The sequence below is a fragment of the Pollicipes pollicipes genome, unplaced genomic scaffold (assembly GCF_011947565.3).
Source record: "Pollicipes pollicipes isolate AB1234 unplaced genomic scaffold, Ppol_2.1 Scaffold_4219;HRSCAF=4965_pilon_pilon_pilon, whole genome shotgun sequence".
In the NCBI taxonomy this organism is placed as follows: Eukaryota; Metazoa; Arthropoda; class Thecostraca; order Pollicipedomorpha; family Pollicipedidae; genus Pollicipes; species Pollicipes pollicipes.
Window position 1 is genome coordinate 8,469,641 of NW_023596448.1, and position 16,078 is coordinate 8,485,718.

Below are 16,078 nucleotides of genomic sequence, written 5' to 3' on the forward strand. Positions count from 1 at the left end.
CAACGCCTCTGTTAACACGCCAGAGTAGCGCGCATGGCCGCGGCTAGCGTCACGAGAATCAGCTGAGCAGGGTCAGGGCAGTGGAGAAAGCATCAGAGAATCAGCCTCGCGAGATTCTGCGTCTGTTCGTGTGTAAATTGTTTCGTTTGTTGGATTTCCAGCGTGCCTATCGCTGACGCGCCGCGGGCGACGTGTGAACGGCGGACGCCTTTGTGCTGGGGCTGATAGCTCCGGCACCTGCTGTCCGCCAGTGGGCATGGCAGTGGGCATGGCGTATTGTTGGACATTGGTGAGACCCCATCAGCCTGGGCGGCCGCGCCAGTCGTGCAGTGCTGTGTACGGCTGTGTGTGGTGCGCCAGCGGTGCGGTGTGCGGCCGTGTGTGGTTCTCCTGCGGACCACACGGCCCGCAGTGCGGTGTGCTTGTGTTGGGCGGTACGTTGTGTTGTGGCGAGCGAGCGTGTTTGCGCTGGTCCCGTGCACCCAGCCGGGGGCCGTGACGTTGACCTTGACCTTGGTTGGGCATCCTCGCTGTTGACAGCCGGCGCGGGCTCTGTTGCTAGGCGGACGGCCCAGATCTGTTCGAATGCAATATAAACTGCTGGCGCTGGGGTGATGCGTTTGTGGGTCAGACTCGCTGCTTGATTTAGTGCTCGAGTTTTAACAGTCGTCTTGTGTGGTATGGAACCGGTCTGGATAATTTCAACAAATACCGCACTCTTGTTAGATCTGCCATCAGATTTAAGTGGCGAGGAAATATGCGATCCTGTGGTTTGCGGACGTCTATTTGCCGCCATGTTCACAGTTTCTACGTCTATTTACAGCCTCCGTGCAATCGTATTCAAGATCGCCGTTATCAGCATGGTTTGCGCCACCGTTGCGAATATGAAATCTCGGCGACTCTCCAGTCTACAACTGCCGAATGTACGAGTAAATCAAACCTATTCGGACACATGTACTAATTCGTTAGGCACCTGGCGCCTGTACCAGCTACCTGTAACTCGCGGGCAACTTTTTTGTTCGTATTAGGTATCTACATCTGGTACGTATACCAGTTCAGGTGGATCATCCTCTTGGCAAGTTGCCAGGACCACGGCACGCAATCCCTCACGCCGACAGTGAATAATCTGTGGCTGGCGACTCGCTACCGGTACACGATCTCGGTCCGGGAGCCAACGAGCAGTGCGTCATGCAGTTGCGCATTCCACTTTGGGTTGGAGTGGATCAGTTACGGGTTGAAGTGTATCACTCATGCGCTTGACGCAGTGGCAACAGGCAACAGTGTGGCAGCGGACGTTCGCAACCCGCCATCGCTTATGTTCCCACCGCGGCTTCTGCGTTCATCGTAAGCACTTATTCAAAATTTCAAGAATTTAATCACCCAAATGTCAGTTCATTGGGTAGAAGGAGCATAGCAATTGGCTTAACTGCTGTGCCCGATCGCCGGGACGCCATCATGCGCCCAGTGCGTTCGCGTTCCCAACACCGTGAACGCCATCACCTTTACGCCGTCCTCAACCGCTGCCATCTCACAGCACACTGAAGTCCCGGGGCCCCGTCCGCCGGCCTTGGTGCACCGCCGGCCAGTCTTGCGCTCCGTCCGCCAGTCTTGGCGCACCGTCGGCCAGTCTTGGCGCACCGTCCGTCGGTGCGCGGCTTCCCGTCCGCCAGCACTGGCGCTCTGTCCACCAATCCGCGGCTTCACTCGTAGAAGCGCGAGCGGAACGAGTGCAAGCAAGGTACATCACGCAGCGTCAGCGCCACGTAGCAGCTGCAGCTGAAGCCGGCGATCTGGGTGGCCAGCAGCAGGCCCGCCATCACGTACCCGAATACGGCGCACGCGCGCAGACCGCGGCGCATGAGCGCGCCGCAGCCGCGCCGCTGCAGGCGCGGGTGTAGCCGCAGCTGGCGCTCGCTGAGCCCGTCGAAGCGGCAGCGCGCCGGGGTTTGGGGAGACGGCGCGTCATCCCGACAGCACGACACGGGCACGGACGCGTTGATTGACACGTAGTCGGTGTAGCCGAGCACGCCACAGCAGCGGAGGGCGGCGCTGCGCCGCGTGCAGCGACACCCAGCCGGCGCCGACGCGGCGGCCCACACCATCGCGTCGGATCAGCTCGAGCGCGGCCAGCTCGGCGCGGCGCGGCGCGGTGCGCACCGACCACGCCAGCACGCAGAGCGCGCCCAGCTCCAGCAGGAGCAGCGCGGCCAGCACGCCGGCGTGGCCGAGCAGCAGCGATCGGCTGCTGCGCGCCACGCCGCAGCAGCCCAGCAGGCCGGCGACGAGCAGCAGGAGACCGACGGCCAGCGCCAGCAGGGCGAGGGTAGCCGCGGCAGCGACGATCACTGCTCCCGGGTCGTCGGCATCCGGGCTTGAAAGGAGCTTCACGCCGCCGTCCTGAAGCAGGAACACGCCGAAGCCGGCGGCGCTGACGACGAGCGCGCCCAGTGTGGTGAAGACGATGTTAAGGCCGAAGACCGTCAGCTTCAAGAGGCGCAGGAAGTCCAGGTGCGTCATGCTACAGGGAAGCGCGCGGAGCTGGACTTTGATTTGTGAAGGATCTGTGATGGTCAGGAGTGACGCATCTGGCATGCCCCGCGAAACGCCAAACCGTTTATAGGAAGTCAGCTCTGAGGCTCGTTCTCTCGTAACCTGGGATAATTAATAAATTTAAGCACATGCAGCCCTCCGCGCTCGCATTTATTTATATGGTACTCATGCACACCGAAATCGTACGTTTAGTTGCACCCCACGTCTTGCTTTTCAGCAAGTTATTGACGTTGAGATGTGATTGGCTTTTCCCAGGCGCGTGGGTTGTTACAAAAGGTCCTCCGAAAAGGCAGTCGTGATTGGCTGATAAACACTGACTACTCGCTCGCGTCGCAGCCTAAGGAACGGTGTTGACCAATCACCGCCTCGGCCACGCCTGATTCGTGATAAACACGACCGCTCTCACGTATGGTCAGATCCGGGGACATTCCGCACTGAGGAAGTCAGCTTTATGGCACCTGTCTAGACCTTCAGATGCGCAGGCGAGCATTATTTCTCCTTGCCCTCTGATTCTTGAGATGGAGCTCCAAGACATTTATTTTTCAACAAAAAATACGGCATTCCTTGTCCTTGGCGAGCCTATAAGGTAGTAGCAAACACGTCCGTTAACTCCAACTAACCTTCACGTTTTTACAGGTAGCGCGTACACAAACAATGCGCCATTAAGGCACAACATACACTATTTCTTGAAATCAATTTCGATAAGTCCCAGGCCGAGCTTTGCAGGCCATGCTACGCCCAGTGTACACCACAAAACACGAAACTTCCGCGCCAGATCTGGTCGGCATGCGCGCACACGCATAATCATGATAATAGGCTGCTAAAACGTTTATTTAGGCCATCGCAAAACATGAATCATCCCGCGCTTCGTAGAAGTCTTGATATGCAGCGGGGTGAACAATGTTCAAACGGCACGTGAGCCTCTCGGTTTACAGATACGCCGCGCTCCGATTGTTGTCACGTGCATTGCAAACGCATGAGACGGCAGCCATATCATCAAATGTCGACGGCCAGTGCAGCCGACTATCTGAGCAGCACGCTGTCCTGCTCCTCACATGTCTGACGGACTCCTCCATTGCACCACAAACTCAGCCCACATCAGGGCTATAGAATTCGACTGCCATCCTGTAACATCACCAAAGTACAACTTCCGATGGCTGAACGTAACGTTGCAAATAATACCAAGTGTACGTTAATCCGCTTCAGCGGAAATCTACGAAACAGCCAGTTTTCAACCCACCCCGCGCTAGACAGCCTAGCAGGTGATTCCGACGCCGCCTAAGCCTGCCTCCACCGCTCGCAGCGCCATCATGCGGCCGCGTCGGCGGCGGCCGGCGGCACGGTCCAGAAGTTCTGCGCCTGCGCGATGACTTCAGCCCCGAGCGCTTCGTGCTGGCCTCCGGGCAGAAACGCTGGCGTGAACTCGCGCAGCGCCAGACACACGCGCCGCTCGGTGACGTCCTCACGGAGGATACCGTGCAGCCATTCGTAGCGCGCGGCGCCCTCGAGAACGAGCAGCGAGCGGCGGGGCATCGGAAGCCGCACAGTCGGCGGCCGCTCCAGCTGCCACCAGTCTAGCGGGTCGGCCGCTCCTGCCGCCTCGCCGGCGCCGGCCAGGTCGGACACCCCTGCCGCCCGTGGCGGCGGCCGGTCGCGCAGGTTGTAGCGGTCCTCGCCGCCCTGGTACTTCACCATGGTGAGCACGGAGTCCTTCAGCAGACTGACAGTCACGACGCGCTCGCCCCACACCCAGCAGTCGTCGATGTGTGGCGCGATACAGGCGCCCTCCTGCGGCCGGTACTCCAGAGAGCACTGCTCGATCGTCTGGTAGCCACGCAGCACCGGCTCGCGCGCCAGCCGCGCCTGCACCCAGCGGCCGAACTCAGGGAAGCCGCGGAACGCGCCCATCTTCAGCTTGCGCCGGTTGAAGTTCGTCTTCGGCCCGAAGTTCTGCTTGCGGCGGCCGCTCTGCGACGCGTCCCAGGGCAGGGCGTCGATGTCGGCCATCAGCTGCTGCTCCTCGTCGGCGGTCAGCAGGTCAGGCACGATGTGCACGCCGGGGAAGCGCAGCGACCGGCCGGCGTGGTGCGGGTGCGCGCGCCACGAGTCGCCCGCCCAGCCGGGCCAGGCCAGCCGGCACAGTGGACAGAACACGTAGCTCGGCCCGTCAGACGGCGTGACGAATGGCTTGTAGGCGGCCGCCGAGAACGGCTCGCACTGAAGGCACGTGTTCTGAGCCTTGCAGCCGCATCCAGGGATGTTCAGAGCCATCTTGCGACCACAAGCGGAACCGCAGCTTCCTGAAACAGACGATGTGGTAAAATACCCACGTGAACATCCGCCGCACGCCTGGAAGGACGCAAATCACGCTCCCCGCGTCAGGAACACCCATTTCTCACCGGCAAAGTGGCTCTCTGAGATTATTACTTTCGCCGTCGCGAGTGATTGCCCAACAGGTTCTGCGCTGCGGATTGCGATCGTTCGTAACCCACATACCTGCCGCACTGTAAGCAACAGTCTCACAACGATACCTTGCCGGTTGTGACATGCATATCCACCTAGCGTAAATCGATGGTTTCAGGCTATACAAGACCAATGCCCCGTTTCCCGCCGTAAGAAAAAAAACCTCAACTGCTTTACATTGATCAAACGAACAATGCTCGGACGCGCCCGGGACTAGTCCGATGTTTGCCGTCCACTCGTCCCAGCACGGCTCTCGCATCTGGAATGACGCAATGTTAACACACGCCCCAGCAGCGCTGCTGGTGGGGCGCCTCCCCCGTAACAAGCCCGTCGTGTGAGGCATAGGCGTAGCGACGGGGGATGCGCCGGCGCCACGGTACCCCAACTTTCCGAAAATCCTACGCATTGACCATGTGGCAACGCATGGAAATAATCGCCCTCAATTTGGTATCGGTACCTCCTCTTCCTAAGACGCTCATCTGCCTAAGGTGCGAAATGCTCCAAATCAACGCACTGCACTGATCGATGGCAGTTCTTGCCCTCACGCGGGATAAGTGCGGGAGATTAAGGCATCACGAGCGAGTGTGATGCTGACAAGTAGGTCACTGACAAGTAGGGGCCGCCCAAAAAAACACCTTGCTTTAGAGTAAAGTTAGTGAAACGTAGAAGTTCCGCTCTACCACGCCCAATTGGAAGGAACAGGCACATTCGCCGCGCCACTTCAGGCTGGCGCCGTTAGTGGCTGCGGCCGCGGGGTAGGTGAGGTGAGTCACGTCAGTAAAGGTCCAGCACGTGATGGCGAACAAAACTTAAGATACCCTGACACATTGTGCCGGCCTTCAGCCAGCAATGTGGAGCAGATGCCGATGGCAAGAAACACGTGCCGCTCGTCAGCGCACATCTTTGTCCCACATTAGCTTACCAGCTGGGCTATCAAACTCGAACAAACGGTAGGAAATGTATTAACTTGGCTAACAAAAATACTGCAGATTTGGACAAAACACAAATGCATCTTCAGGCGTCAAGAAACGAAAACGCGGCCATGCCAACGCTGCACCTACTCCTGATCCTCGAACGTGAGGGTGTACCGGTGCGCCGTGTTCCCCCAGTAGTTGAGCACCAGCAGATTCCGGCCGTCCAGCCAGATCCCGGACGGCCGGTTCAGCTCGTGAGAAACACGGACGCTGCCGCGCGGCGCGCCATCTGCCGAGAAGACCAGCAAGCGGTGGTGTTTCGAATCGGCCACCAGGAGGCTGCCGGCCGCGTCCAGCGCGACGCCGGCCGGGTCGGAGAGCCGCGTGCCAGGCGACCCGCCGTCGCCGACACAGGCCACCAGCCGGCCCTCCCAGTTCAGCAGGTACACCACGTTGTTGCCAAGGTCGGTGACGGCCACGCGGGTCTCGGTGGCCGCCACGAAGTACAGCTTGGCCGTGTCTGGCCGGCTGACAGCGGCCATCATGTCCATCGAGTGGACGAGGACGCCGCCGCCGCCGGCGCTCGCGTCGAACACGTGCACCACCGGCCGCCGGCCGGCCACGTCCACCGTGACGAGCCGCTCGCGCTCCGTGACGGCCAGGCCGAACGGCCGGCGCAGCAAGCCCGCCCCCACCTGCAGCAGCATAGCACCGCTAATGACCGAGTACACGCGCACGCCGTGGTCGAAGCGCACGGCCAGGCGGCCGCCGCTGAGGCGCGCCAGCGCCGACGGCCGGCGCAACTCGGCCACCGGCGCCAGCTCGGCACCGTCCGGTGCAAACGCGCGCACCACGTTGTTGCCTGTGTCGGCCACGTAAATGACGTCACCGTCTCGAGCCACGCCAATCGGCCGGTCGAAGGGCCGCGTCGGGCGCAGCAGTAGGTCGAGGGTGGCCGTGACCGGGCCGGCGGCCAGGCCAACGCCGGTCGCCGCGCGTAGGTTGTCCGAGCTCACGCGCACGGCGCGCACGTGACGTCCGCCACCGCCGCCGCCACTACCGCGCGGCTGCGGCTTCTGAGTGCCGTTGACGGTGGCCGTCTCCGGGTTCGACTTCGGCGAGGCGAAGCCGGCAATGAAGGTGACAACGCGGGGCGGCGTCGGCTTCTGCCCGCCGCCGGTGGTGACTACCAGGCGGGCGGGCCGCTCTGGCGTCGCGTCTCTGACGACGGCAGCGGCCGCCGGAGCCGGCTGCACCCGCGGCGCGTCGCCCATGGCCATCTCCACGCGCCGCGGACAATAATCCACCATGCCCCGCCCCTGCACCGCGACGTGCAGCGAGACCGGCTCGGCATGCGCGCTGCCCGGCCAACACGAGGGTCGCTCCATTCCCTCGTCCTTGATCGCGACAGGGCTCCGCTCCAGCTTGGGCAACGGAGAGCGGCGGCGTAAGGCCTCGTCACGCGTCCTCCCCGGTTTGTGTTCCTCCAGGTGGCAGTGATCGTCGGGCGCGTCGTCGTCGTCGTCGCCGCCGTCGCCGCCACCGAGCCGGGGCTTCGGCGGCGACCCGTCGGGCCCGGCCGGCGGATCGAACAGGTGCGCGTTCCAGTCAGCCGCCGGCGGCAGCTCGTTGTCGTTGGCGTCAAGCCGCGGGCGCCGCACCGGCGTGGCGGCGACGGCGCCAGCCTGCGGCAACACCATCTGCGGGCTGGGCCGAGCCAACTCACGCTCCAGCTTCGAGCGCATCCAGCCCACGAAGCCGCCCTGCTCGCCAGCGGCGGCCGGCGGCGACGCCTCGGTCTGCGCCGCCGCGTCCCGCCGCTCGGACGGCCTACACGCGCCGGCCGCCGCCTCCACACGCACGCGGTACGGACTGCCCGTCACGTGCACGTTGTAGAGGTAGACGGAGACCACGTGCGCGCCAGGCCGCGTGACGCGGAACGTCACCGTGTACGTGCCGTCACGGCCGTCCACCCAGATGACGTCGGTGACCTCGGCGCCTTCGGCGTCCAGCACACTGTACGACAGGTGCGTGACAGTCGTCGGATCGTGCGGGCGCTCCGAGCGAGCGCGCAGCGTGGCGCCGCCGGCGTCGGCCGCCACCTCCTCCAGCGTCAGCTCGGTCGGCGCCAGCGCGCCCGTCTGCAGGTAGCCGACGGCGACGCGCGAGCGCGCCCACCGGTCGGCCGGCACCTCGCGGAAGGCGAAGTCGAGCAGGAGGTCCGGCTGCACCTCGCGGCTCTCGGCCACGTAGCGCGCCAGCAGGTCGGCGACGGCCGGCGCCGCCTCACCGACGCGTGGACTGAAGCGCAGCGCCTCGACGCGATCCAGTCCCGCGTGCAGACCCACCGAGGCCCGGCGCACCACCGCCAGCTGGCCGTGCAGCAGGTCCGCCTTGTGCACGAACTCGGAGTCGATCACCTGGCGGAAGGCGGCCTTCCAGGCCTGGACGGCCTCGCCGGGGCGCGCCACGGCCTCCTCCAGGCGCCGCTTGGCCGCATCTTGCTTGCCCTGCAGAATGCACAGCACGTTCTGTAGCTTGTCGGCGCGCGACTGGTTCTCCTTCAGCACGCGCCGCGCCTGCGCCGCCGCCGCGTCCAGTGTGTCGCCGCACTCGTGCATGGCGCGCGGCGTCCGGACGGAGCTGGGACTAGAGCTGGGACAGTGCTGGAGCTGAGGCGGTGCTGGGACGGTGCTGGAGCTGGGGCAACACAGGGCCCGGCGTGAGGCGACACCGACGACGGCGGGCGACCCAGACATGCACAAAGCAGCGACCCAACACCAAGCCCGAGCAGCACACACCACACCACACCACAAGACCACGGACGACCAGCAACCGGCGACCAGCGAATGCGTCCTGTGTCAGCAGGTGCACCCGGACATGCATCATGAGCCAGTGGCACCCTGCCCAAGCTCAGCAGCGGCGGTATTGCCAGCTCCATCAGCACGCAGAGGCAGGCGAGGTGCTCGGAGAGCTCGCACGACATCGAGGAGGGGCTGGGCTGAACGAAAGCTGGGCAACCAGCAGTGCAGGAGAAGAGGCGCAATGGTACATGCGATCCGGATTGGGACTCGTCCACTAAGACTGAGGCAGAGGATAGGACAACACATTAATGGTAAAGGGGTCTTTTCACAATGCGAAGTGTACCTGCCGCGACGTCCACAATGATGACGTCTTGGATACAGGATACCCTGTCTTCCTGGCCCTGTCTCCGCGATCATCTCGCGCCCGACACTGACGCACATTGAGCGCAGTCTGGATGAGGTTCCGGCTGGCAACGCACCAGGCGGTGCGCGGCCACGAATAACTTGAAAGTGCTTCTCAACTCAGTTCACTTTGCGTGCGGGCATATCATCAATGTGTTGATATCAAGGCACAGTTTAACTCTCGTCTAGGTAAACCGTTCCTCATAACGCGAGCGGATAGGGGTGGGGAGGGAATTGATGTCACCCCGTTGCCATTTCCAACCTAAGAAATGTAGCGCACGACAAAAATAATATAGCAGCTGACTGGCCCCAGGGACCTCTCGGTATTGGTTACACATATCTGTCGCTAGACCGGTAACTGATCCCATTAGGCCGAGGCAAACATAAATTTCCACGCAAACCAGACTATTTCGGTTTTAAATTCCGGCATTTACGAAACAATGCAACGCAGCAACGTAAACCTTATACTGGTGTGCTTTCTGTTTGATATTGACTATATAGATACACATTCTTGCGTAGTCTGGCCAAGCACTTACGACACAGGTTTCCGTTTATCACTGTGATTATGTCACTATGACACTGTCACTGCCATTGTGATCTGAGCAAATACGACATAGGTTTCCGTTTATGTACCACTGACAGCGTCAGACAGCCACCGGCGAGCGGCCGGCCGCCGGCCGCCGCCCGCGCGGGTGGAAAACTGCTACGCAATGCGCCCTAAAGCACCTACCGATACATGTGTACACACCAAACCATGCACAATGAATAGCGCAGAGGATTCTCGAAATTACGGCGCAGTTATGCGACGTGGCCGGAAGAGCTTGGCGAAACACTTCAGAGTCGCTTGGTCGCCCGGCTTTCGGAGCGAGGGGCACTGTTACCCGGTCAATACCGCCTCAACAGGACGTGCGCGCCCGCAACGTGCGTCCTTTCGTAACCAATGGCAGTGAGGTCGCGTTAAGACATCATCGCGCTCCTTGCGACTCATCATCCCATGACCATAGCTGTAACCACCCGGCATCAGGAGTGGGGTGGGGGGTATGCCCCCACAATTCCCCTGAAGTGCGATTTTGTACCCACTATTGCTCATACAATACTTTTTCACATACACTTTCCCATCTTGAGATATCATTTTCCGGTCAAGCTGTCACCCATCCCAGTTTGAAACCCCCCTTGTGATCTGTTCCCCAATCTCAAAAACATTGCCACACAGCTGTTTATGACACCACTTAGAGGGACAACACATGAAAATAATAACTTGGAACCACACACAGGGGTTGATGTAGTATGATATGAAAGGACTATGATCACTCAGCAAACTGTCCAAGGGCCTAAGCTTTACCCTGCTTTCCTGACCAGATTGTTGGTCAGATTGTTAGAAAAGATATATTTTTTGAACCATTATGAAAACTGATGGGACATGCAGAGAAACATCCCAACTTACAACAGTAGTTTAGAATGTGCTTTAGGATGTTGAGTTGACACTTCCTATGTATGCTTGCATACACCTGGCATATTCAGAAGTCTTATAAATGTTGTAACCAGACCAAGGCTAGTTTGCTATTTGTAAGATACCTCAATGCATCAAACCAAATAGATGCACTGAATTGCAAAAACCCCAAATATAATATTACAGAGCACCAATCACTTAACAATCAAAACTTGTTTGCACAACTTAGGTGTTCCAGAACACCTTCACTTTTCTTTTGAATACTTAGGTATATCATACTTACCCAGTCAGGCAAGCAAAAGTGGCAATTAAATAGACCTGTTTATGTCCACCAACCTACCCCATGCACCTTGATGAGTTCCTTTGACAGTGGTGCCAAGACAATGACTCTTTTGACACCCACTGTTAGACCAGAAACTCAGGTTTAGTTATTGCCATTTGGGCCTAATAATTCACTTATTACATGATGCCACATGACATCCAGTCTGCAAAATATCTATTTACTGCTGCTCTAGACACCTAGGTGACCTTGGTGCACTGAACATGGAGCATGCATGCACTAGGCCAAATACATTACATTTTCTTGCCATTTTTACTTGAGAAAACTGACCAAGCTTTGCTTGGTACTACCTCAGCCACACCATGATTCCCTTAAACAAAATATGGTATGTAAATGGCTTTGTTGAAGACAAAAGTGCCATAAGTGATTATAAAAGTGATATCCTACCCACGAGTTACGATTATACCTTAAGCGCCTAGTGATGGTAGATGTTGAGATGGTAGATGGTATGGTGTGGTAAACAGAGATAGCAGATGTTGGCTTACACCACCGCTGTCACTTTACTGGTGTGCTTGCATATCACATCCAGATGTTTCAAAGCAAGCCTCTGCTTTTGCCTACTAATCATCAATTGATCAGCAACGACATCCCCTCATTTCGTTTGACGACCTTCGATTGATGCTTCCGCCAATTTTGACCATAACCAGCCACTTTGAAAAGACGTCCGCAGCAATACGCACTGCTTACCGCATACAACACTCCACACACGCACGTGGGCCGGGACCCCTCGCGCGAATATCTAGCAGGATAAAGCAGCGTCAATTGCCCTCGCACAATCTTCCTTCCTATTTCACCTGCTAGAATGCAGTATGGACAACACACATTACTGCTATCAGCAGGCAATGATCTGTGGTTGAACCACACATAACCGGGAACATCGAACACATTACCTTACCTGCCGGTACGAGATGCTGACCAAGGCCGCATAAAAGTAGCAGGATTATCCGGCGGTTTACGCACCTCATCCGCTTAACATTAGCGTGACGTCACTGGAGCCCTCGCAGGAGGCGCCGAGCGCCGCTCAATGTTCCGAACAGAATCGTTGCTCACCTGTTGGCTTCATTCACCTTGGATATTGCGTGTAAACCATGGAATTAATAGCTAGTCTTTTTTTAATTCATTCCGATGTCGTCGACAAATGTTATCTTGTTCACGTCAGATCAGGGTGTCACTTTCTAAACTTGATGGGGGGGGAGGGCTCAGCCGAAAAGGCTACCCCCCCCCCCCGTCACCTCATTTCGTCCCGGATTTCGACCACTTGAGCTTGATAACTTGATATTCAATTTTTCTAAAAACTTGTGATATTTTGGAGAATCAACCTTTTCGTGAGAAGGAATCATTTCTCCATTCATGTCCATGAGAGATGCCTTTTCGAAAAAAAACTTAGAATAAGGTGTAATTCACAGAACAAATAATACATCTGGTAAGGATCGCTGATAGCAATCATGGGTCACCGCTGTCGTTGATCGTGTGGCACAACCATCACAGCCACAATTGTGAGGCAAATACACTCTCCACTGTTGGGTGAAAACATGCGTTAACTCTTATCATTACCATCCTGTTCCTCTAAAAACCGTCCTATATTGCATTTAATTGCTCCTTATCCCAATCCAGGCGCTATCACCTGAAAACAATTGTCAAAATTTGCAGAAATGTTATGTAGGAGTTGACAAAACAAAAATATCAGGTACCCACAGGATACTGCTTGGTACAAAATAAACGCAAAACTAAAACTGACATGTTCATAAGCCTACCAGCTAGTATGTCAATAGTTAAAATAATTGTATTGTATTTGTTGGGCAGAGTGTTTTCTCTACTCATATGCATTGCGAGGGAGGGGGAGGGGGGAGGGGGCGGCTCAGGTTCCCCAAAAGCATTGAAAGTGACACCCTGGGTCAGGTGGTGCCAGACTCACTGTTCTCGCGCTTTTGCCGTCGCCAGTATCTGTGTCACCCACCCGTAGATGCAGACGGCCCTCGAGTCGGGCCAACCTGAAGATTGAACCGTCCCGAATCCTGCGTCTGGACGTCACGGCTGAGCTTGGCCGAACAGCTTGTGATTCACTAGTTATGAACCGCAGTGGTTGGCGCGATGTTTTCAAAGCAGGCCTCAGGTGCACAGCCAGGAGACGACTCTCACTTTGACCTCAACAACATCCATACAGAGCCCGGACCACGCGTTCTAAGGTGGCCCCTGTGAGCTCAGCACGCTCATCACACAGTTTAACTCATGCGTCCTAAGCTGGCCACTGAAGCCTTGGCAAGCTCCACACATTCTGGGCCAGACGATTCGCCACAACTTCAGCAGGCTCCACAGTGATCCCAGGCCACGCGCCAAAAAGGCGGCTGCTGTGAACTCAGCAGACTCATTCCACACTAGAATGTGTCATCGAGGGGGTGAATCTCTTGGAATCAACTAAGACAAAACTTTTACTTGGCACATGGATTAATTATAAACTTTCAGGTCTGTCGCACCCCACGAGTGCTGATATTCGTGACGCGAGAGCCGTTTTGCTTTAATATGCCAAAAATTCCGTATTCGACACTAGCGCCACCCATATTACGTTCTGGGATCGTCCAACAAGCCTCAAACTTACAACTTTCCACAATGCTGGTGCCTGGGCGATTAAGTATGAAATATATATCATGAAGAGCATCAGGAAAGCATCGCCGAACAGGTTTCAAGCTGACTTTTTCATAAAAGGACATTAATTTTTGGTAAAAACCCAAAGCTGTGCAGTTATGAAAATGTTCCAGCAGACAGGTAGGCCCAAGTTTGCGATTGTTAACGCACCACTGTGATGTTGATTTGCAACCTATATGCTTGCTGTATGGGCGATATGGGTTTGTTTGTTTAGTTCTGCCGGCACTGGAACCTTTCTTTCGAACATTTACTTAAATAAGCATGCCAAAAGCTACACGGTCGCGCACAAAATATTTTGGGATATATCACTCGGCTCCACTGTTCCACCACCAACCGCCGAATACGGGAAACCCTTTAGCTACATCAGGCGGCTGAGCGAATCGAAGAGGAATCTCACAAATACCATCTTCAAGACCATGCCGGTAGATATCAGGGAACTGTGGACCAACGAAGCGATCCCTGTTCACGATCTAAAATACGTGACAAAATTGGTCGAGAGGGATTGATATCATCCCAACGGAGCTATTAGCAAGGATTCAAAGAAAGAGAGCGGCACAGCAACGCCGCCACCGCGAGATTCAACAAGCTTCATTCAACCGCGATGGCGGGAACTACATGAACCACACACAGCCACGCGAATGCCGTCGAAAAGCACGCGGTTGTCATCGCTGAGCCAGGCACTGCTACTACGCCATTTTACGTCCGAGTTCAGCTGCACTTGCACTTGCTCAACGAGATACACTCCGTGAGCCCGCAGTGCGACGGTCACGTCAATGTGCTCGGCTACGATGGCACGGCCGTCAACGCCGAGACGATAGGGACGTGCTCCGGCTGTTTAAGCTGGCCACTGAGTCACCCGTACGCTGGTTCATCTACTAGCTGCACGGCAACCAGCTGAACCTCCTCCGTCTGCTGCTGAGCTTGAATGACATGACCACGGATCGAATTTTTTCTGGACCCATCGACGAGGCCTGTGCCGGAGAAATCTGGGAGAGGGACGTTGTTGCATTCAGGCCTATGTCGGGGCACGTGCCAAACCTGCCGGTCGACCTAATTCAGTAGTTGAGCACCAACTAGCAGGTGCTGTACCTTCTGGGCCCCGACGTTCAAAACGGCTCTGTCCGCAACGTTGCAGCCCAGCGGCGAATCGAACCATCAAACAACGTCAGGTAAAAATGCAGACCCATTTTCCTCGAATTTATAGCAATGAGTGCTGAAACTTCATCAAGTATCAATTGATATTCCGTGTGCTCACTGTTGAGCATTTACTTATTATCATACTTTGTGCCGTATTATGTGGTATTATTTGTTCTTCGAGTCATGCTTACTAGTAGATTTGCCGATAAGTATTCAGCCCCATTTAAGGACTCTGGATATCAGCATGGCACTAAAGACACGCAGCAACTTTTGCATGATCTAAAGCTCAGTTCGTAGCGAATTCCTCCAATATATTCACTTTTGTTTTCAGATGATTGACGCTGGCCTCTCGCCTGCTCCCAGGCTACATCTCTACCGAGACCTCCAGCAGCGCTCTCAAGGACTGCGTCCAGTGCGTGGTTGGCCACTATGTGCCGGTATGGTCCGCCATCCGGCAGAACAGCAGGTGCGATTTCGGCATACACAGCTTGTTCCGGAGCATCGCACTGGTCCGCGAACTGCCGCAGCACACATAGACCACGCTGCAACCAGTTCTACAGCGTAACGGGTACTGGGTCCGTCCGGGAACAGATGCTGTTCCATCGCAAAGACGGTACGAGAGTGGAAAATTCAATTCACAAAAGGAACTTATGGGCTTATGAGAGATGCTTCTGCGAACAAAGACATGCATTTCGAGATGACATGGATGTAATATCATAAACCCCATCCTGTCTAACCTCATCTGATCCTGCCTAACCTGTTTGTATCACAGCAACATTTGTGAGTCACTGATTCTCGCACAATTCCTGCTGCCACTTGTCATGCAATCAACCAACTTAGCCTACCTTAAAGTAGCCCAGGGCACTAGACAACTGGGTACTCCAAAGTTTTGCCTAGTTGGTATCAAGATGTACTCTAATCATACCAGAATTGGAGCAAGACCGGATTTGGGATGTTGTACCAAAAGTTGGCAGTGCTTGGCAAGCGGAGTCTTTGGTGCGGCTGTGGCGATTAAAGGCAATGTTCCACATTTGAAAATAATGAGGTAGACATCAGATGTGATGGGACAACCTCATTTGTCACTGCTGGTAAGCTTTCAAGGTTAAAAAACGACACTAAGTAGCAAAATCTTAAAGTTTGTAAAATGCGCCCCATTCCGTTGTTGTCTGATGGCGTCATGGAATGGTCTGGTGACGACGGCGATACCTGACAACATCTGGCAGCCAGACCTAAAGAATACCTCGAAACACACGAAAGCTGACACCAACCGGCCATTTTCGTCGAGGGGGCTGTGTCGGGTGGCGGACTAGTGGGTGGTTTGTTTGTGGATTTTTGGTCTTGGTGCTGGCCGTAAGAAGAGCTTTGGTGAACTGTT

General features: G+C 56.3%; 2 protein-coding genes across 2 annotated transcripts; both read right to left on the bottom strand.

The window, feature by feature from the left end:
* Positions 1-3,079: 3,079 nt before the first annotated feature.
* LOC119096105 (alpha-ketoglutarate-dependent dioxygenase alkB homolog 4) lies at positions 3,080-11,789 on the bottom strand. Its single transcript, XM_037218961.1, has 3 exons — positions 11,611-11,789; positions 4,177-4,850; positions 3,080-4,113 (listed from the first exon to the last, which is right to left on the bottom strand). Exons 2-3 carry the CDS (start codon positions 4,819-4,821, stop codon positions 3,859-3,861), a joined length of 900 nt encoding a protein of 299 aa, XP_037074856.1. The 5' UTR covers positions 4,822-4,850; positions 11,611-11,789; the 3' UTR covers positions 3,080-3,858.
* LOC119095762 (tripartite motif-containing protein 3) lies at positions 6,071-8,548 on the bottom strand. Its single transcript, XM_037218616.1, has 5 exons — positions 8,106-8,548; positions 7,790-7,943; positions 6,993-7,093; positions 6,574-6,698; positions 6,071-6,447 (listed from the first exon to the last, which is right to left on the bottom strand). The coding sequence occupies exons 1-5, from the start codon at positions 8,546-8,548 to the stop codon at positions 6,071-6,073; spliced, it is 1,200 nt and encodes a 399-aa protein (XP_037074511.1).
* Positions 11,790-16,078: the final 4,289 nt, after the last annotated feature.